We start from the raw sequence: 20,944 nt of genomic DNA, 5'->3' as shown, positions 1-20,944 counted from the left end.
GGAGTTACAAGACACAAGTTGCTAAAGGTTAGGGGTAGTATAGCCAAGGTTTCTTTCCAGTAGCTGGTTCAGTTCAGTCGCTCAGTCGTGTCCGACTCTTTGCGACCCCATGAATCACAGCCCGCCAGGCCTCCCTGTCCATTACCAACTCCCGGCGTTCACTCAAACTCATGTCCACAGAGTCAGTAATGCCATCCAGCCATCTCATTCTCTTGTCGTTCCCTTCTCCTGCCCCCAATCCCTCCCAGCATCAGTCTTTTCCAGTGAGTCAACTCGTCGCATGAGGTGGCCAAAGTATTGCAGTTTCAGCTTTAGCATCAGTCCTTTCAATGAACACCCAGGACCGATCTCCATTAGAATGGACTGGTTGGGTCTCCTTGCAGTACAAGGGACTCTCAAAAGTCTTCTCCAACACCACAGTTCAAAAGCATCAATTCTTCGGCAATAAGCTTTCTTCACAGTCCAACTCTCACATCCATACATGACCACGGGAAAAACCATAGGCTTGACTAGACGGACTTTTGTTGGCAAAGTAATGTCTCTGCTTTTTAATATGCTATCAAGGTTGGTAATAACTTTCCTTCCAAGGAGTAAGCATCTTTTAATTTCATGGCTGCAATCAGCATCCGCAGTGCATCAGTTGCTGCTACTGCTACTGCTAAGTCATTTCAGTTGTGTCCGACTCTGTGTGACCCCATAGATGGAAGCCCACCAGGCTCCCCTGTCCCTGGGATTCTCCAGGCAAGAACACTGGAGTGGGTTGCCATTTCCTTCTCCAATGTGTGAAAGTGAAAAGTGAAAGTGAAGTCGCTCAGTCGTGTCCGACCCTTAGCGACCCCACGGACTGCAGCCTACCAGGCTCCTCCATCCATGGGATTTTCTAGGCAAGAGTACTGGAGTGGCTTGCCATTGCCTTCTCCGTAAGTCAAATGGAAGGGAAACAACCCAGCTAAAAACAAGAATACCTGGATTGGGAGACCAAGCCTGATGCACTTACAGATCATGAGGGGAACTCAGAGATCATTTGGTGCAAACCTTTTTATCCCACCATCATCAAAAACAACAACAACAACAACAAACTCACCCAAGGTCACAGAGCCAGCATGAAGAGGGTTGCTTCCTGAGCACCTACTCACTAGGCATAAAGGTTGTCAGATACCGCCCTTGCAGTTAACACACTCACCATGTGGGGGCGCCAGCATTCTCTCTCTTGTGGCCTCCAAAATGCAACAGCCTGATTTTCGAACATTCCATCTGAGACCAGCCCAGAAATTTGACTTAAAAAACTACCTGCCACTTATTGTGGAGAAGGAAATGGCAACCCACTCCACTGTTCTTTCCTCGAGAATCCCAGGGACGGGGGAGCCTGGTGGGCTTCCGCCTGTGAGGTCGCACAGAGTCGGACACGACTGAAGCGACTTAGCAGCAGCAGCAGCAGCAGCAGCCACTTATTGAGAACTCCTGTCACACACGCTAGCAGTTGTATATACTTATTCATGTTTTCCGAAATCTTTATAAGCACGTTTTACACATGAAAAAGATAGACATGGACTTTCTTAGATTTTTTTTTTAATATGGACCATTTTAAAACTCTTTATTGAATTCGTTACAATATATTGTTTCTGTTTTATGCTATGGCTTTTTGCCTGCGAGGCATGTGGGATCTTAGCTCCCTGAGGAGGGATCAAACCTGCACCCAATAAGTTGGGAGATAAAGTCCTAACCACTGGACGGCCAGCCTTGGAATTCCTCAGCCCAAGGATTTTAAGTAACTTGCTTTGTACAGAACTAGTACAGGCAGAACCAGGATTCAAATCTGACTCCAAAATCTGAACATTTATTACAGCCCACCCCCGCCACTCCCAAAGAGTGGAAACCTAAAAGCAGGAAACCCCGCACAACCCCGTACCACTCCAAGATGAAGTCTTGCAACTTCTCTTCAGAAGCTGGGGAGAATCCTTGGTTCCAAATTCTGCAACTGAGACACGATGAGAGAAGGTCCTAGAGCCACTGGGGAATACGGCTCACTATCGACAGTCACAAGTCCCAAGAAGGCCACAACTGGAAGAGACCCCTGCCCGGAGCCTCACTCTCCGCCCTCCAAGTTCCCCAGGTGCCCCTGGAGACACATGAAACCTCCTCGATGTGGTTCAGGACCCCCAGCTCTTTCACCGCACCTGTTTGGGGAGCCCGGAACCCCTGCCGCCAGGGGCAGGAGCCCCACCGCCTACGCTCAGCAGGGGGCGTGGCCCCGAGCGACCCCACCCCCGGGGGAGGAGCCTCGCCCTGCGCGTCCTGGGCCCCACCTCGCATCTGCCTCTCCCCGAGGCTGCGTGCGGGCCTTTGGGGTACCGGGGTCTACGGGCCCAGAGCCGGTGAGTCCAGCCGCGAGCCGCACTAGCGGCGTCGCACGACCTGCGCGGGTGAGGACTGGAAGTCGCGTCCTCGGCGGTAGCGGCCTCCCCACCCCCAGTTGGAAATGCAGGGCTTTCCCAGCTTTACCCTCATCACCTGTTAGCCGCATTAAAACTCAGTTACCGAATATTTTAGAAGCATCCCTCATGAAAACCCGTACCCTGGGTCGACTTTTTCTTTCTTTTTGGCTGTTTACCACTTTTTAACCTTCCGCCCCCTACCCCCCCAGGCTCCTGCGGTGACCGTCAGCCAGGTCTTTGCACCCGCCTCTCGCGCACACCACCCGGCGGAGGCGTTGGGAAAGCAGCCAGTTTAGACTTCTGGGGGGTGGGGGAGGGGTGGGCATGGGGGGGTCGATCTGCAGAGGAAAGGGGACGCCGGCGACGCCCCCTCCTCGCCTCCTTTCTTTGTGGTCCGCAAGCCAGCCCCTTAACCAGAGTCGCGCGGGTCACCGTTCGGGGGAGGGGCTCGAGGGTGGGCGGGGTGTCCCCTTGGAAACGGTGTCCCTTTGGCTTCTCAGTCTCTTAATGCTGTAACTGAGCCCAGCTTGCCATCTCCATAGTGAAAATGAAAGTCGCTCAGTCGTGTCCGACTCTTTGCGACCCCATAGACTATATAGTCCAGGGAATTCTCCAGGCCAGAATACTGGAGTGGGTAGCCTTTCCCTTCTCCAGGAGATCTTCCCAATCCAGGGATCGAACCCAGGTCTCCCGCATTGCAGGCAGATACTTTACCAGCTGAGCCACAAGGGACCTAAAAAATACATGCCCTTGTGTCGAAAGATCTGAAGGATCAGATGCATTTCAGACGGGAGCTTTTCCAGAAGCTTCCTCTGTTGGAGAGGACCAGGGCGCAGCGCTGGCAGAAGTTCAGGTCGACTTAACTGTGGCCGGTGTCCCTGCAGTCGCGCAGTTTTGTAAGGAAACTCTGTCGAGTGTCTTGAAGGTCTGATTAGGGTCAACCACACTACATTTTAGGGAGTCTGAAGCACCATCAAAGTAAAAATACATGTTAATGTTATGGAATGTGGCGCTAATTAAACAGTGAGAAAACATGGGTTGTAAGAGGCACGCCCATTTCTGAGATTTTTAAATTCTTTTTAGAGTTACTGAAATGCAGTAGCTACCACCATGCTGATTGCAGCCATGAAATTAAAAGACTCTTACTCTTTGGAAGGAAAGTTATGACCAACCTTGATAGTATATTAAAAAGCAGAGACATTACTTTGCCAACCAAGGTCGGTCTAGTCAAGGCTATGGTTTTTCCCGTGGTCATGTATGGATGTGAGAGTTGGACTGTGAAGAAAGCTTATCGCTGAAGAATTGATGCTTTTGAACTGTCGTGTTGGAGAAGACTCTTGAGAGTCCCTTGTACTGCAAGGACATCCAACCAGTCCATTCTAAAGGAGATCAATCCTGGGTGTTCATTGGAAGGACTGATGCTAAAGCTGAAACTGCAATACTTTGGCCACCTCATGCGACGAGTTGACTCACTGGAAAAGACTCTGATGCTGGGAAAGGTTGGGGGCGGGAGGAGAAGGGGACGACGGAGAATGAGATGGCTGGATGGCATCACCGACTCTGTGGACATGAGTTTGAGTGAACTCCGGAAGTTGGTAATGGACAGGGAGGCCTGGCGTGCTGTGATTCATGGGGTCGTGGAGAGTCGGACACGACTGAGCGACTGAACTGAACTGAACCTCCATGCCAGGAAGCTGCTTAGTTCCTTGGGTTTTCATCATCATTTGCAGGATTGTGCAGTTGAGGAAGCCCATGGATAAGTAGTATAAGAGTCGGGGGGAATGCCTTCAGTGTCTTAGAAGCTGGGGTGCTGAGCACTTAGACTCAAACATGTGCATGCCCCCCACACAAGACCCCAGTGGATTGTGATGATTTGGGGCAGGAAGAGATGGGGGTCCCAGGTGACTTACATCAGGGTTAAAATGAAACCCCAGCTGTTTCTCAGTTACCAAGGGTAGTTTTCTCTGATTAAGCTGGATGTGGCCTCTCCCTGATCTGACCTGACATGACCCCGTGACTTGTCCTGGTCCTGAGCTCTGCGTGGCTGTCACATACACAGTGCCCCTGCTGGCAGGATGGTCCGGGCAGGCTAAATCAGCATCTATGTCTGTGTCCCTTACAGCTTTCTCTGTCCCAACCAGCTCTCCACTGAAAGAGGGGAGACAGAGTGCCAGCAGTGGGCTGGGATGATGTGGGAAGGCAGACGGAGGAGGACAGAGAACGCATGGAGATGAGTTAGGGCCGCAGTCCAGGAAAGAAGTTAACAAGGGCTGGCTCCTGTTCAGGCTGCAGGGCCACAGCAGAGGGCGCTTGTGGTGTGGTGCCTGGCATGTTGTTGGTGCTGCCTGGAGAAAGATGAGGGTCTGGATGAGGCAACCATCCTTGGGAAATTGGCTTACACCCTGCTGCAGCTGGACTTTCTTTTTAAAAAAATTTTAGGGACATTTTATTTATTTTTATTATTTTTTGGCTGTGCTGGGTCCTTGCTCGGCATGGACTTTCTCTATTTGCAGTGAGCCGGGGCTTCTCGTATTACAGAGCTCTAGGCACTTGTACATTAGTAGTTGCAACACTTGGGCTCAGTAGTTGGCATTCATGGGATTCACGTATGCTCTGTGGCGTATGGGATCCTCTCAGACCAGGGAGCGAACCCTTGTCCCCTGCATTGGCGGGGGATTCTTACCCACTGCACCACCAGGGAATTCCTGGGGTTTCTCTTTGATCTGACCATCTCCCTCCCCAACCACATTCCCTTTTTGGCTGTATATGCTCTTAAAGTTGATGGCAAAAACAGTGGCTTCTTGAAAGCTTGGAACCCACCAGAAATGCTGGAGAAACCAGCTAAGTCAGCAGCCTCTTTCCCCGTTTCTGCCTGCAGGGATGCCAGAGGGGCCGTCTGTGAGGAAGTTTCACCATCTGGTCTCTCCCTTTGTGGGGCAGCAGGTGGTCAAGACAGGAGGCAGCAGCAAGAAGCTAACCCCCACAAGCTTCCAGTCCCTCTGGCTGCAGGACACCCGGGTGAGTTCTCCGTCTTCCAGCAGGTTTGTTCCACACCTCGCCCCCGTGGGCCAGCTCCAGCAACGCAGCCTGTCCCTCCCCTCAGTTTCTCTTAAGACTTTCCATGCTGTTATTTCCTTTTTCCTGAGGGTAGCTGCGCTGGGACTCCATGCAACTCCTCCTCTGACGTTTCTCAGCCTCAGGTCAGCAGCACAGTGGCCCATGGAACTGTGCATGAGCTGGTTATTCACGTTCAGGGTCTGAAGTGATTCTGGTGACTCCAGCTGAGTCCATTGTGCACCTTTGGTTGGGAACAGTATTTAATTCTCTGGGGCCAACAAGGAAGTGAGGAAAGAGCATAGCCTTAAAAAATTTTTTTTTAATTTACTTTTTAATTGGTGGGAAATTGAGCATAGCCTTTTGTCTGAGTTTCAGCCTGGCTCATCTTTGCCCTCAACATCAGTCAGTATTCCGTAAAGGACTCACGTGGCCACTTGCCAGTCTGATTCCTGCCTCCCCCTCTGGCCTGCAGCTCACCCTGCCCTAGAGATCTCCCCAGTCATGTTGAACTATTTGGAGCTCCTCTCACAGCCCTTCTTGCTCATGGTTTGACATGCTGATCTTTCTTTTTCTCCCTACTCCACTCCCATTCCTGTACCTTCATGTTACCGCGGTAATTCTTAGTCTCCTTTGGATTCAGCCTTGCCATCACATCCTTTGAAAAGCCTGTCCTGCCTGCGCTGGGTTGGGGGAGAGACCCTGCTGTACTTCCAGGGCACCTTATATGGCCTCCTGTTGGCCCCCGCATTCCTGAATTTGTCCTGCCTTTTGATTGGAGGAGACAAATAAACAGGACAGGGACTGTAACCTCAGCATCATTGTATTCCTAGCACTTAACTGAGTGTCTGGTACTTAGGAGACTTATAGTAATTGGTGGTAGAGAAACTAATGAGCTCTGCTGCTGCTTAGCTGTGTGCTCCTAAGCAAGTTACTCAATGTCTCAGCTCTAGTGTCTGCTTGAGTTGTAAAATGGGGTAAACCACCTACCAGTTAAAATTGAATTAAGCAGACTTTCTGCCCCTCAGTAAATACTAGTTCTCTCCCACCTTGCCCTCTGTCTCTCTTTCCTCTCTCTCTCTGTCTCACACATACATCCCAGGCTATAAAACCTCAGTTAGAACTGAAAGATGTCTGTGAGAGGTCTGCTCGGCCTTCACATGTGTTTTCTGCACTTGAAGGAGGGGCTCAGGGAAGGGAGAGTGGTTAGCCCAAGCCGACATAGGCTGGCAAGGGGTGGAGACTGGGCCCCAAGCACTCTAACCTCCCGGTCTGCACGAGCACACCTATACTCTTTGTTCACACTGTCCTGCAAAGTTTGCAGGACAGGATTAATGTCCCTTTGTCTCTGGGTCCCGGAGGCCTGCATCTTGGCACCTGCTGTCACAGAGCTGGCTTGTAGAAAATAATTTTTCATAACAGATTCAGAAGACTGGCTAATCCATGAAAAAATTGGAAGCGTTTCCTCTTGGTTATTCTAGAGTGGCCCTGCATCCAGCGTGCATCTCTTTCATTGCTGATATGATTGTTCCACTTGCTTCTAATCATTTTGAAAACTGTATACTAAGTGCTCGTACGACTGGAGCAAAAGGCAAGTCCCAAATACTCAAGTTGGGAAAGCTTCATAGAAGAGGCAGGAGGGGAGACATTTATATTAGGATAAGTGGCTGGATGCACCTCTTCCAGTCTTCCCCTTTCTGGGTCTAAAAGGCTCAGTCTTTGTGGACTGCAGTAACAGAACACGTCACACCAGGTGGCTTATAGCAACAAAAATTTATTTCTCACAGTCTGGAGCATGGGAAGTCCAAGGTCAAGGTGCCAGCAGATTCAGTGTCTGGTGAGGATTAACTTCCTGGTTTGTAGACAGCTGTCTTCGTGCTGTGTTCTCATGTGGAGAAAGGTGTGAGGGAGCCCTCTGCAGTCTCTTTTATAAGGGCACTAATCCCATGATTGAGGGCTCCATCCCCACGACCTGATCACCTCCTGGGGGCCCCACCTCCAGACACCATCATATTGAGGGTAGATTTCAACATATGAATTTTGGGAAGACACAGATAATCCTATACCAAGCCTTAGATCATGTTCATCTTTTTCTAGGTCCATGGAAAGAAATTATTCCTTAGATTTGATCCAGATGAAGAAATTGTGTCCCTGGGCAATTCCCCACTGTCAGAGCCTCTACGAAAAGGAGAGCAGAAGGACAAGGCCAGGCACCACCAGGAAGTCTCTGACCCGTTCTCCCGGTCTCCGGGAGGAGACAGTGCTGTCCCCAGTGGAGACGATGGTCTGCAGTGTTTGGGGAGAGACACCCCTGCAGGAGTCGCTGAGAGGTGGCTGCAGGTCAGCTTTGGTTTGTTTGGCAGCATTCGGATGAATGAGTTCTCCAGAGCGAAGAAGGCAAACAAGAGGGGTGACTGGAGGGACCCTATTCCCAGGTGAGGCATGGTCGAGTAGGCCATGGACTGTGACTGTCTGCGGCTGTGCAGGGTCTCCGGGCTTCACCTCGGCCAGGCTCTGCAGGCACGCTCGGTGGTCTCCACCTGCCCTCTGGCAGCCCACTTCTGGGAGAGAGAACCCACTTCCCTGGCCACCGTGATGGCAGGGAGACTGTGGTCTACACCAGGGGAGGGACGGGAACCATCTGGCAGCTTGGAGAGAAGGAATAATTTCCCCAACAAACGTGACCCGAGTTATATCTACTTTCTTTGAGCATTTGGGGTCATTGTTTTTAAATTTTTTATTGGATTATGATCAGGACAACAGTCTGTACATTTTCTACTTTTGGCATCAAAGTTTGCAGCCAAACACATAATTGATCTTTGCTTACATTTTATATACATAAATGAAGATAAAATATTCATTAAAAGTAAAACATTCTGATAAAAACCAAACAAACAAAAAAAGTAAAACACTCTGTAAATATTAAGAACAGGTGGTTATTTTGATTGCTCAGATTTTCTCCATTCTTGCTTATTTTTTGTTTATTTAATATGCCAAACTTGGGAAGAGGAGCATTGAAACCACTTCCCCCGCAGTAGTGTTTTTATAGCTTCTCTGTCTCTCTAAGCACTTCAGTGGCTTTGTTATGCTGCCCTGGGTCGTGGGCATCAGGGTCCCTGACTCTCACAGTTTCTTTGCAGCTTCATTATTAAATAATCCTGTGCCCTCTGTATGCCTTTAGCCCTAATTCTGTTTCTCTTGATATTAACAGTGCTGTTCCATGTTTGGTTGGCTCACTCCCTGTACTTTTTTCCCACTTGGTTATAGGTTCCTTTTTTTTCACTTATTTTAGGTATTTTTGTTATCAACAGTGAATAGCAGCCTTTTGTATCTCTTCAAACTCAAACGCCTTGTTTTGAAATTAGGTAACTAGGCTAGTAACTAGGCTATTTGGATTTTCTTTCGTTTGCAGTCTTACTGTCCCTTGTTTTCTTCAGTTGGATTTATCAGGATTTATCACGTTTCTTTTCTTCCCCCTTTTTTTTTTAAACCCCTGTTGATTTGGAAGTACTGCTATTCATCTTCATCCTATTGGAGGTAATCTTATCTTTAAATGATATCTGTTTTTTTCCCCTCCTGGGTTAATAGCTATCAATTTTTTGATAGCTTTAAATTAATAATCTTCTCCCTTATTATTAACACTGGTGTTTCACTCACTCTCCTGCCACCCCTCCCTCCAAGTTGAGACTTTTAAAATATTAGTATTTCTACTTCTATACTTTTCTGTCATTTCTACCCTGTCTTGTGTGTCTGCTGAGCTAGTTTAAAATTTTAGTTCCAGATGGCTAGTTAACTGAACTGTTCATTATGTATAATTGAATTGCTGCTGCTGCTAAGTCACTTCAGTCGTGTCCGACTCTGTGACCCCATAGCCTGAAGCCCACCAGGCTCCCCCGTCCCTGGGATTCTCCAGGCAAAAACACTGGAGTGGGTTGCCATTTCCTTCTCCAATGTGTGAAAGTGAAAAGTGAAAGTGAAGTTGCTCAGTCGTGTCCAACCCATAGCGACCCCACAGACTGCAGCCTACCAGGCTCCTCCATCCATGGGATTTTCTAGGCAAAAGTACTGGAGTGGCTTGCCATTGCCTTCTCCGATAATTGAATTGAATTGAAGTGAAGTGAAGTCGCTCAGTCATGTCCGACTCTCTGCGCCCCCATGGACTGTAGCCTACCAGGCTCCTTCGTCCATGGGATTTTCCAGGCAAGATTACTGGAGTGGGTTGCCGTTTCCTTCTTCTTAATTGAATTCAGTGGCATTAAAAACATGTGACAGGCGGCCTTCGCTAGGAGCCTCATCCCTCACGCTCGGCTTACATTCTCAGGTGCACTGCCATACCTGTAGGCCTCTGATCGCACAGTAGATGTTACAGGGTCCTGTGCTGATCTCTTCATCCATCCTTTCCATCTCCCTCCTCCTTGAATCCAGCTGATTGCATTTCCATTTGGGATGTATTCGTCCTTGAGTAATCACCTCAGATGCCACGCAGAGGTGTTTTTCTGAGTCCTGTTCCTCCCGAATTGTCCCTTAACTTTGACATGAGATGTATGAGTCTTGGAGTCCAGCTGCAGCCTGAGTCTGTCTCCTCACAGAGTGGCCCATTGTCGCTTATCGGGGTTCATGGAGGTTTCTCCTCTGTGTCTGCAATTCAGGAAGCCCACGGGAGTGTAATCTTGCCCAGGATGGGCACCTTAGTGCCGGCTCTCTGCCCTCCTTCCTAACAACCCTGCTTTAGCTGCACCTCCTGAACTTGAGATTCTTCTGTATGTCCCACGTTGTCTTCTATGTATTGTTTTGATCAGGAAAAAGGAGACTGTATATGTTTTCTTTTAATTACTCCATTTGGCTGTGAGAGTTTGACAGTTCTGGCAGAGCCATCCCTTTTGTCCTCTGGAACCTGAGCTTCTCCAGGCTTGTCCTGCATGGAGTGGGAGCCGTGTGTGCACGTAGGGCCAGATGCCACTGGCATAACCCTGTGCACTGTGGCCTCTCCTCTCTTCCCAGGCTGGTCCTCCATTTCAGCGGGAGCGGCTTCCTGGCCTTCTATAACTGTCGGATGACATGGCGCTTCTCTTCCCCTGTGGGCAGTCCCGCCTCTGACATCTTGTCAGAAAAGTTTCACCGAGGACAGGCCCTGGAGGCTCTGGGCCGGGAGCAGCCCGTCTGCTATACGCTGTTGGACCAGCGATTCTTCTCAGGCTTAGGTACGGCTGATGGCAGAGGGCAGTCCCCCTGACGGACCCAGTGAGAAAGTCCCTTGTCCGGGAGGGGACACTGGGACCCACCGCAGCTGTCAGGGCTCCTTGGCTCTACTTCCCTCTTCTTTTCTTTTTGCCTTGTGGCATGTGGGGTCTTTTTCTCTGACCAGGGATTGAACCCATGCCCCCTGCATTGGAAGTGCAGTGTCTTAACCACTGGACCACCACAGAAAGTCCCTTCCCATGTTTGTAAAATGAGGGAGTTGATCAGGCAATTCTGACCTCTCTCCTACCCGATTATACTGTTAGTCATAGTTGGCTCTCCTACCCGATTATACTGTTAGTCATAGTTGGCCTCACAGACTTCTGGAGCAGGGGTCACATCCCTCCATCCTTTATTTTTTATTTTTTAATTGTAGTGTATAGTAGGATCGTGACAGATCCTGCACCCAGAGGAGCACAGGCTTCTAGGAGCAGCATTTAGGGTAAATTAGCAAGAGAAATGCTCTGCAACTAGCTGCTATTATGGACAGTAATCATAACAGCTGACGTTTTTCAGGTGACTGACTCCACCTTCCAAGCACAGGGTTCCATCCTTACTGCTTTTCTGCAGGATGGCCACTTACCAGTTTTTCCTTCATTCAGATGAAAAAATTGAGCAAAAGACGCTTTGCTCTAAGGGCACAGCTGAGATATGAATCAGGTAGTGCTTGGAAAGAGCAGTCTTTTCACCCATCCATTGCTCCACACATGCTAAACGTCTGCCTGCCGCCAAGCCCACCTTCTGTCCTGGAGGAGAGTGTTAATAACCCAGCAGCCTTGGACTCAACTTTCTGGAACTTAAGACAGACTGTGATAAATGCCTAGTGGAGGTTAAAGAAAATGCACTGTTGGGACATTTTGAAGAAACTTACTGATTCTGAAAGGAGAGGTCAAGGTTGACTTCACAGCAAATGAGACAGGAGTAGAAAAATAATAAAATAACACCTTCAATCAAACCAATATTGTAAAGCAATCATCAATTAAAAATAAGCAAATATTTTTAAAAAATGCAAAAAATAACGCCTCTGAACACTTTCTATATTTCAAGCATTAAGCTTGACATTTTAAATAATAATAGCAACTAGTATTTATTATTAGTCTCCACATACCAGCATGGTGCTCAGCATTTGTATGTATATGTGAGAATTCTCATTTACTGCCCATGAAAACCAGGTAACCCATCCCCATTTTAGAGAGCAGGAGACAGAGGCTGAAGGAGGGCAGGAAACTCTCTAGGGTCAAGTAGCTGGGTCTGATTGGGCCAGGATTCACAGCCAGGCACTCAGATCCAAGCCCCTTTTGTTAATCTCTTTGCTATAACATGGGCCATGTGTGAGTTTTATGTCATTTCATCTTTACAACCACCTCTGGGGTGTGTGCATGCTAAGTTGCCTCAGTTGTGTCCAACTCTGTGGGCTGTAACCCACCAGATGGGTAAGTGTTAGTAAATCCTTCGCAGATGGGGTGACCGACTCAGTGCAGTGACTCCCTTGAGAGCCCCAAGGACGCATGGTTCCTCCTGAGGTGCTCCCTACGCTAGCTTTGCTCTGTTTTGTTAGTTTTGTGGCCAGCTTTTCTTATGGACGTGTCCTTTTGCTTTCCCTCGTCCCCTCCCCACCTTCTTCCAGGGAATATCATTAAGAACGAGGCCCTGTTCAGAGCCGGGATCCACCCGCTTTCTCCAGGCTCCCTCCTGGGTCTTCCACGCCTCGAGGCCTTGGTGGACCATGTGGTGGCCTTCAGCGCAGACTGGCTGCAGGGCAAATTCCAGGGCACACAGCAGCACACGCAGATCTACCAGAAGGAGCAGTGCCCTGCCGGGCACCAGGTGGTGAAAGAGTCCCTGGGGCCCCCGGGGGGCTTCCAGAGGCTCACATGGTGGTGCCCCCAGTGCCAACCCAGGTTGTCAGCAGATGACCCCAAGCAGGTGCAGCCCTCCTAGAGCGTCCAGCCTCCTTCTACATGGAGCTTTGCCCTGAAGGGACTGTGATGCCTGAGCATTGCAGACAGAGGTGTGGGCAGAGGTAGGGACTGGGCACAGGAATTGGGTGATTGGCCTGCGAGTACTGTTGATGTCCATCTCACCGGAGTTCAGTCTAAGGCAGTTTTCACAGAGTTCAATTTTGTTCTCTGCTAGTTTTGGTTAATTCTTCCTATCTGATCCCCATTGTGAAAGGTGAGACAAGTCACAATGGCACTTTCGGGAAGACCTCCTGAAATGACAGTGTGGCAGATGACAGCACTGCTTTGCAAATGTTTTATTTGGTTTGGTTTTGAAACACTGGCTGGAGTTAAGATCCTCCATTTGAGAAACAGGAAAAGGGAATTATTATCCTTCTTTTTTCCCCAAGAGGGATCCAGGGCTGCGGAGGAAGTAACAGAAGAGTAGTGCTCGTATTTAGCCTCCCGATTGACCCCTTCCCGTGGGGCAGAGACACCAGGAGAAGGAGGAGAGACAGGATAGGGGAGCTGGCCACATTCCTGGTGTGTCCAGTGGGTTATAGAAAAAAAAACAAAACAAAACAAACCTGCTTGTTTCCTCCTCAAGGTGTTGTATGTGTGACTGTTGACATGCTCACCAGTACAGGGATCAAAGTTGTTAGCAAAACCTGAAGGAACCAGGACACGAAAATAAAGCCGTTCATTACTTTGTGCTGTCATCTTTATTTGGCAGGAAAGATTCTTTCACAGTACATAACTGAGCTCTTTGTGAAGGCACCGTGTGAGATGTGTTGAGTTGGCCAGATGGGTCTACTTACAAGGAGCGAGGCTGGGAGGAAGGCAACCATGCACTCTTTACTCTTGTCTGTCTGAAGTCATTGAGTCACCCACAGTGGGGTGGGGAAAGCCACCTGATGGCAGGCACTGGCTGGGGGCCAAGGTGGTACCCACGCAGGCCATTTCCTATAAGTCAGTGTCTGTGAGGGGCTGGAGTACAAGGAGGGCTGGACTGGGCAGACATCACAGCCTGCATGTGAGTGGACACTCACTGAGATTAACAGAAAAGGGAAAACGCTGTTGGCAGTTGTTGAGAAAAGAAGCCACAGAACTAGAAAGAGCAGTGGAAGTGGAGAGGAGGAGAGATGGGAGGGTCACCATGGCGATGGATGCCAGCTAGCTGGATGTGGAAATAGGGCTGGGGAGGGGCTGAGGATGGCTCAGGCCTGATAGCTGAGAGCTAGAGGAAGCCACCCCCACCTTGCCTTTGAGACAGAAAGTCGGGGGAACTAACAGGTTCCATGAGGAGACAGACCTTGTGCGCTGAGCTTGGGGTACCTGTACCTAAGCAGGGGGACAACAGCCAGGAAGCTCCCTGCCAGTGCAGGCTTGCAGACATGGATTTGGGAGCTTTCCTTAGAGCTGAGGGTCAGTTCAAGAAGGTTAACAAGGGTACTCGTGCTGCCTGAGTAGGATGGAGGTCACAGAGCCTTAAGATCTTTTGTATAAGAAACAAGAGATGACAGAAGCCAACTGGAGATCAGATGGAACAGGAGGCGAGAACTGTGGGGGCAGCCAGTGGCACACACGAAAGAGAAGAGGCCTCTGAATTTGACAGCAGGGCAAATTTGAGGTCATGACCTTCGAGAGCCAATTGTGTAGAATGTCAGCCAGTCTGCAGGGGCTGCAGACTGGGTGGGAGCCCAGTGAGCTGTGAGGGAGCCCCTCTCTTCAAGAAGGTGGTCCTTGAAATGAGAAAGGGGGTCACAGACGGAAGTGGTGTGAGGATGTGTGTATGATCGGGTGAGGGGGAAACCAGGAGGAAGAGAAATACCAGAGCCAGCATGTGGAGAAGCCTGGGCTTGAGTCGGAAAAGAAAAATAGACATGGAGAACATCAGCTGGAGGTGAGGTCTTTTGAGGCACAGAGTAGAAGTTAGGGAGCTTTTTTAACAGCTGTGAGGGGAAGTTAGAGCTCAAGGGAAGGTTGTAGAACCATACTGGAGGCCAGAGTAGTTGCTCCATTTCCCGACCTTGTCTAGCAGTCTCTAGTAGCTTAGGGTCAAAAAGAAGAGCTATGCTGGATGAACCCACAGTGGAAGGTTGTCAGGGTATGAATGGTAGAAAGCCAAGAGGGCAAAGGAGATTCCTTATTTCATCATTTAAGTTGTTAAAATTCAAGCCATATAAAGTTTATAGAGCGAAACATGGGAGAACTCTGTCCTCTCAGGAACTGACTTACCATTTCTTTGACTTCAGTCTGTAATGAGGAAAATAGTAGCACCTAGTAGCTGAGTTGGGAAGGTTGATGACCACATTGTCAGTTCTTCAGCAGAACTGCATGGACTGGGTTCTGTGTGGAGATGACAGGGAAGCAGAAAGATGAAAGAAACACAGAAAACATGGCTGCCGTGCCCTCTCTGAGATATTATTCATCCTGGCAGGAGCCTCTTGGCAGAAAGTCTCAGGTTAGTTCTGCGAAGAGGAAAGGAAGAGCCAGTAGAGGCAGATTGAAGGAGGATGAGAGACAAAGATGGTGCTACAGAACCTGCAGGGCTAGGGTGGGGTGAACAGTGGGAATGACTCCTGTGGCCCATGTGCCTGTTGGACGTGAGGAAAGGCTTTGCTTGACAGGCTGCAGGTGAGGGGTGGGGAGTCCAGGTTTCACTTAGAAGTAAGAGGTGAGATATTTGGACTCCACAGGAGTTAGGGAAAAGATTTACTGAAGAGCTGGGGTTTCATGATTGACATTATAAAAAGCTTGGAATTTAATGTGAGGTGTCAGTGGCCTTTAGTTCAGTTTAGTCGCTCAGTTGTGTCTGACTCTTTGTGACCCTATTGATTGCAGCACACCAGGCTTCCCTGTCCATCACCAAACTCATGGAGCTTGCTCAAACTCATGTTCATCGAGTCCGTGATGCCATTCAGCCATCTCATCCTTTGTTGTTCCCTTCTCCTCCTGCCTTCAGTCTTTCCCAGCGTCAGGGTCTGTTCCAGTGAGTCAGTTCTTCACATCAGGTGGCCAAAGTATTGGAGTTTCAGCTTCAGCATCAGTCCTTCCAATGAATATTTAGGACTGATTTGCTTTAGGATTGATGGGCTGGATCTCCTTGTAGTCCAAGGGACTCTCAAGAGTCTCTTCTCAGTGTCCTTAGCCATTCAGTAATTGTTTCTTTTTTTTTTTTTTTTTGAATTTTTTGGCAAGTGAATAGGATTTATTAAAGAGAAGGAAAGTACAAAGCTCTCAGCATGGACACTGAGGAGGGTAAAGAGTCCCCCAAAAGGTGGGGATTAGAGCAGTTTTACATCTTTACTAGTATTAAGTACATTTTGGTTCCTTCCCTGGATCTGATTGCTGATAATTTATCAGGCCAAAGACCCATTGAAAATGACAACCCTAGAAAGCATATTAAAATGCAGAGAAATTACTTTGCCTACAAAGGTCCATATAGTCAAAGCTATGGTCTTTCCAGTAGTTATGTACAGATGTGAGAGCTGGATAATAAAAAAGGCCAAGTTCTGAAGAATTGATGTCTTTGAACTGTGGTGCTAGGGAAGACTCTTGAGAGTCTCTTGGACAGCAAAGAGATCAAACCAGTCAATCCTAAAGGAAATCAACTCTGAATATTTATTGGAAGGACTGATGCTGAAGCTGAAGGTCCAGTACTTTGGCCACCTGATGCAAAGAACCGACTCACTAAAAAAGACCTTGAAGGCAGGAGGAGAAGGGAATGACAGAGGACAAGACGGTTGGATGGCATCACCAACTCAACGGACATGAGTTTGAGCAAACTATGGGAGATGGTGAAGGACAGGGAAGCCTGGAGTGCTGCAGTCCATGGGGTCACAAAGAGTCAGACACTCCTGAGCGACTGAACAACAACAAAAGGGCTCATTCCAAGAATTCAGGACAGAGGGTATAGCTTTAGGCTAATGGAGTGAGATATTTATTGAAAACAAGACCGAGGTCTCAGAGTCCTACACTGACTGCCTAGCAGTTTCTACCTCAATCCCTGCTTCTAGAGATGAGACTCTAAATGCCATTATGGGGAAAGGAGCAGTGACCAATCTGGTTTCTCCAAGCTGTGTAGGGGCATGATGAAGGGATGGCAATTAGATCTTCACCACTGGGATGATGTAGTGAACCTCGGTATGTCATCTTAGGCTCTATTTCCATAACCATTTGAAGCTTCATAGCTTCAATGTGAGACATTACAAAGTGAGAGAGAGAATTTAGAATACAGCGGCCAAAAAACAATATGAGCAAAATAAGACTTCCATTCAGGACCAGGGGTTTCCACCAGGTGGAAGCTGATACCCAGTTCCATAAGGTGGTCCCAAAAGGAGGAGTAGAATCAGCCATTGACTGGACTTGACTTTTCAGATCTTACATAGGTGTTGAAGGATCCCGGATGAGCCCCCAAAAGATGAAATGAGAATCCGAGTTCTTGTTTGCAGAACCGAAGAATGAACTTCATGAACACACAGACATTCATGGTAGCAAGTGAATAGGATTTATTAAAGAGAAGGAAAGTACAAATCTCTCAGGATAGACACTGAGAAGGGATAAAGAGTCCCCAGTTATTATTTCGTAAATACCTCCTAAATGCTAAGTCTGGAAATGCAATGATAAACAAGACAAGAAAACTTCTATACTAGTAGGAGGAGGCCAGTTTGTTACAACAGAGTGTTGGAAACACTATAGTAGGTTACCAAAAAGTGCTTTATGTGTCAGGGTGGGGGCCAAGTGACTGCCTATCCCTGGTCTAAAAGTTACAATACAGTCTTTTATTTCAAGCCTTGGTATTCAGTAAAAAGTGGTGGAGACTTGTTACATGGCAAGTACTGTGCCAGGTGCCTTGTTTAGACACAGTTCCTGACCTTGAGGGGTTCAAGGTGAGGTGAAGAGTCAAACAAAGGTTAATTAGCATAAAGTTCAGGATGAGAGTAACCAGTAAACATGATTGAAGTAATGAGGTTTGTGGAAATAGAAAAGTCCACCGGAATAAGAACAAGCAAATGAGGCTTTTTATTTAGAGCTTGCTATAGCAAGGGCCTCAGCCCCCATCACTGGCATGTGGCTGAAACTCAGAGGCAGGCAGGGAGTGGGAAGACTTTATAGTCCAAAAAAAAAAATGAAATCATCATTTGCTCTGATGGGAGGAGGTTGGCAAGGGGATGCTGGAAGCAAGCTAACTAGAAGTGGGGGTGTCTTATGTGACTGGTTTGGGGAGTATATTTGACTTTCTGTGGTTGGTCCTGAGTTGGAAGCAGGGACAAAAAATAGAGAAGTAGTTGATCAAGTCCAGACCATTCCAGGCCAACTGGTGCAGAGGTTATGGGTAAGAACTTTTTTTTATCTCATTTGGTCTGGCCACTGACCATTTGTCCATACTCAGTTTCTGGTTGGGCACCTGGATCAGACTGGGGGAACTGGATGAGGCTCCAGGTGTGTCTCCAGTGAACAGCAACATCACATCAGACACATCTGTCTCTTACCCTGGACTGGACTTCTGCCTCTCCCTCTTTGGGGTAGAACCTCATCCACCTTGTCTTCATTATTCCCAGTGTCTGCCATGTTGCTGGTGTTCAATGGATGCTTGTTAAACCTGAAGAACTGACAAAGGAGAGGCCAGGGAGCTTCAAAAAAGCTTCAGAAAGGGTTTCAAAGTAGTCAAGTGACTGAATAGGAGGCTGAAATCCAAAGGGAATTTAGGTGCCAAATGATGAGGGAATTTTTATTCTATGCCAGAATCCTCAATTTTATCTTGAAAGCATTTCCTTTGTGGAATTTAAAATTGAAAGAAGGGAATGTTTTCTACAGGATCCTTGTAACAGGGAAGCAAGGGAGTGCTAAAACTCTTAGCTTTCTGTTTTCTGGCCAAAAGCAGTATGTAAGCAGAGATATAAAGTTACAAGTTGACAAGAGTTTTTGTTACTCTTGTTCAGTTGCTCTTGTGTCAGACTCTGCAACCCCATGGGCTGCAGCACACTAGGCTTCCCAGTCCTTCACCATCTCCCGGAGTTTGCTCAAACTCATGTCCATTGAGTTGGTCATGCCATCCAACCATCTAATCCTCTGTCATCCTCTGCTTCTCCTGCCTTCAATCTTTCCCAGCATCAGGGTCTTTTCTAATGAGTTGGTGCTTTGCATCAGGTGGCCAAAATATTGGAACTTCAGCTTCAACATCAGCCCTGCCAATGAATATTCAGGGTTGATTTCCTTTAGGACAAGAGTTTTAAGCAGGACCAAACATCAGGTTTGGCATCACCGACTTAATGGACATGAGTTTGGGTAGGCTCCAGGAGTTGGTGTTGGACAGGGAGGCCTGGCATGCTGCGGTTCATGGGGTCGCAAAGAGTCGGACACGACTGAGCAACTGAACCGAGCTGACTGAAACATCAGGTAAGACGAAACTAAATCGTGGATACGTTCTCCGTGAAACTCCCTTCAGTCTGTTTTTCTGTGTTGCTAGACTCATGGGACCAGAGTCTAAAAGCCCACAGGGCCTCACCTTAAGCTGATTAAAATCATAATACCTTATAAAATGAAATGGAAAGATGGTAGGCAAGAGAGTAATATCATCAAATATATGTTTTAGATACATTACTCAAACTGTCACATGGGATTGAATGGAGAGAGAGAGATGGGAAACTGTCCTCAAAATGGTTGGAGAGAGAAGATGGGGCTTGAACCTCGATGGAGCAGAGATTAAGATGAGAGATATGTGTTTCTTGGACTCCAGAGACTTGATGAATGACTGGGTGTAGGGAGAGCAAGGAGGACTTAGGGATGACATGTGGATTTTGTAATTAGGCGACCGAGAGGCTGTTAGTGGAGAAGGAAAAGGAGTTTCAATGGGCAAGAGATTCCAGTTAGGGGCACTGTTAAGTTTGCAGTGTTCAGGGGACATCAAAGAGTTGCACTGTAAAACTTGAGGCTATGTTAGTGAACGAAACAAAGGTCTGTCATCATTGAACTTACAGTTTAACAAGGAGAAGCAGACACTAAACATCATGCTGCTGCTGCTGCTAAGTCACTTCAGTCATGTCTGACTCTGTGTGACCCCATAGACGGCAGCCCACCCGGCTCCCCTGTCCCTGGGATTCTCCAGGCAAGAACACTGGAGTGGGTTGCCATTTCCTTCTCCAATGTGTGAAAGTGAAAAGTGAAAGTTAAGTCGCTCAGTCGCGTCCGACTCTTCGTGACCCCATGGACTGCAGCCTACCAGGTTCCTCCGTCCATGGGATTTTCTAGGCAAGAGTACTGGAGTGGCTTGCCATTGCCTTCTCCGAAACATCATAAGTAAACGATATATATCAGAATGCAATCAGTACTGAGATAGGCTGGGACCTGGACCCTTAACTGTAGTGCTTAGACCTGGACAGATGTCTCCCCGAGCAGCAGAATGCAGAGACTAGGAGGGACTAAACATACTGCATGTTTGTGCAGTTTGGGCAAATTATGAACTGTTGTGGGCTGTGCCCGGGTTGGAAAAGAATTTCCAGATATGAGGAGTCAGAATGAGAGGAGAATAAAGTTTATTAGAGTGGGAGACGCTATTAGAACAGTGGGCTGGCTCAAGGGAGAACCGAACCCTTTTGCAGGTTAGCAGCCAACTTTTATAGCCTCAAGACAGAGAAAATTCCTACTGGAATGGTGGCATTAGGTGATCGGTTACGATGCTATAGGGTGGCTAATCGGGTGCGCATTTTACGTAATATGGGGTCAGAGAACTGGCTGGTTTAGATCTGGAGGCTGATGGCAACAGTTGTTATGGGGTTTGGTCAGTTCCAAAGATTTTTATCCTGTGACCTTGGTACAGGGTTCCACATGAACAATAAGATACAATAAGACCAAAACCCAACTGGCATTTCTGAGATGCCAGGAACAAAAACAGGTACTACATGATCCTTGCACACAGCACCATCAGAGGGGTGAGCCAACCACCTAAGCCACCCCCTCCCGTTCCACCCACCACCCACTGATCTGCCCCTACCCTCACCCCATTTAAGGGAAAAGCTCGGCCCCCTTCAGAGAGTGAGCAAGGAAACCTACTACTTGTTTTCTCTCCCTTGTGTCCCAGTAAAGCCTTGCCTGAATTCCTGGTCTGGCCTCTTATCAATTTCTATTGACTAAAGAGTCCAGTTCAGTTCAGTTCAGTCGTTCAGTCGTGTCCGACTCTATGCGACCCCATGAATCACAGCACGCCAGGCCTCCCTGTCCATCACCAATTCCCGGAGTTCACTCAAACTCAAGTCCATCGAGTCGGTGATGCCA

General features: G+C 48.1%; 1 protein-coding gene across 2 annotated transcripts; it reads left to right on the top strand.

Moving 5' to 3' along the window:
* Positions 1 to 2,275: 2,275 nt before the first annotated feature.
* NEIL2 (nei like DNA glycosylase 2) lies at positions 2,276 to 13,359 on the top strand. 2 transcript variants are annotated; one of them, XM_055427835.2, is made up of 5 exons: positions 2,276 to 2,375; positions 5,314 to 5,453; positions 7,587 to 7,924; positions 10,491 to 10,690; positions 12,355 to 13,359. In XM_055427835.2, the coding sequence occupies exons 2-5, from the start codon at positions 5,316 to 5,318 to the stop codon at positions 12,666 to 12,668; spliced, it is 990 nt and encodes a 329-aa protein (XP_055283810.2). In that variant the 5' UTR covers positions 2,276 to 2,375; positions 5,314 to 5,315; the 3' UTR covers positions 12,669 to 13,359. The 2 variants fall into 2 exon arrangements, with proteins under 2 accessions (XP_055283810.2, XP_055283809.2); XM_055427834.2 differs by having other exon boundaries at positions 2,296 to 2,423.
* Positions 13,360 to 20,944: the final 7,585 nt, after the last annotated feature.

This window comes from Moschus berezovskii, chromosome 7 (assembly GCF_049115385.1).
Source record: "Moschus berezovskii isolate FMDL1 chromosome 7, NW_MosBer_1.0, whole genome shotgun sequence".
Taxonomy (NCBI): Eukaryota; Metazoa; Chordata; class Mammalia; order Artiodactyla; family Moschidae; genus Moschus; species Moschus berezovskii.
Note: the sequence above shows the minus strand (reverse complement) of the source record. Positions and strands in the feature narration are given on the sequence as shown.

Coding starts and splice junctions, on each gene's coding strand:
- NEIL2 (XM_055427835.2), top strand. CDS start 5,316: ATGCCAGAGGGGCCGTCTGTGAGGAAGTTTCACCATCTGGTCTCTCCC. Junction 7,925..10,490: donor TGGAGGGACCCTATTCCCAG/GTGAGGCATGGT, acceptor CTCTCTTCCCAG/GCTGGTCCTCCATTTCAGCG. Junction 10,691..12,354: donor GCGATTCTTCTCAGGCTTAG/GTACGGCTGATG, acceptor ACCTTCTTCCAG/GGAATATCATTAAGAACGAG.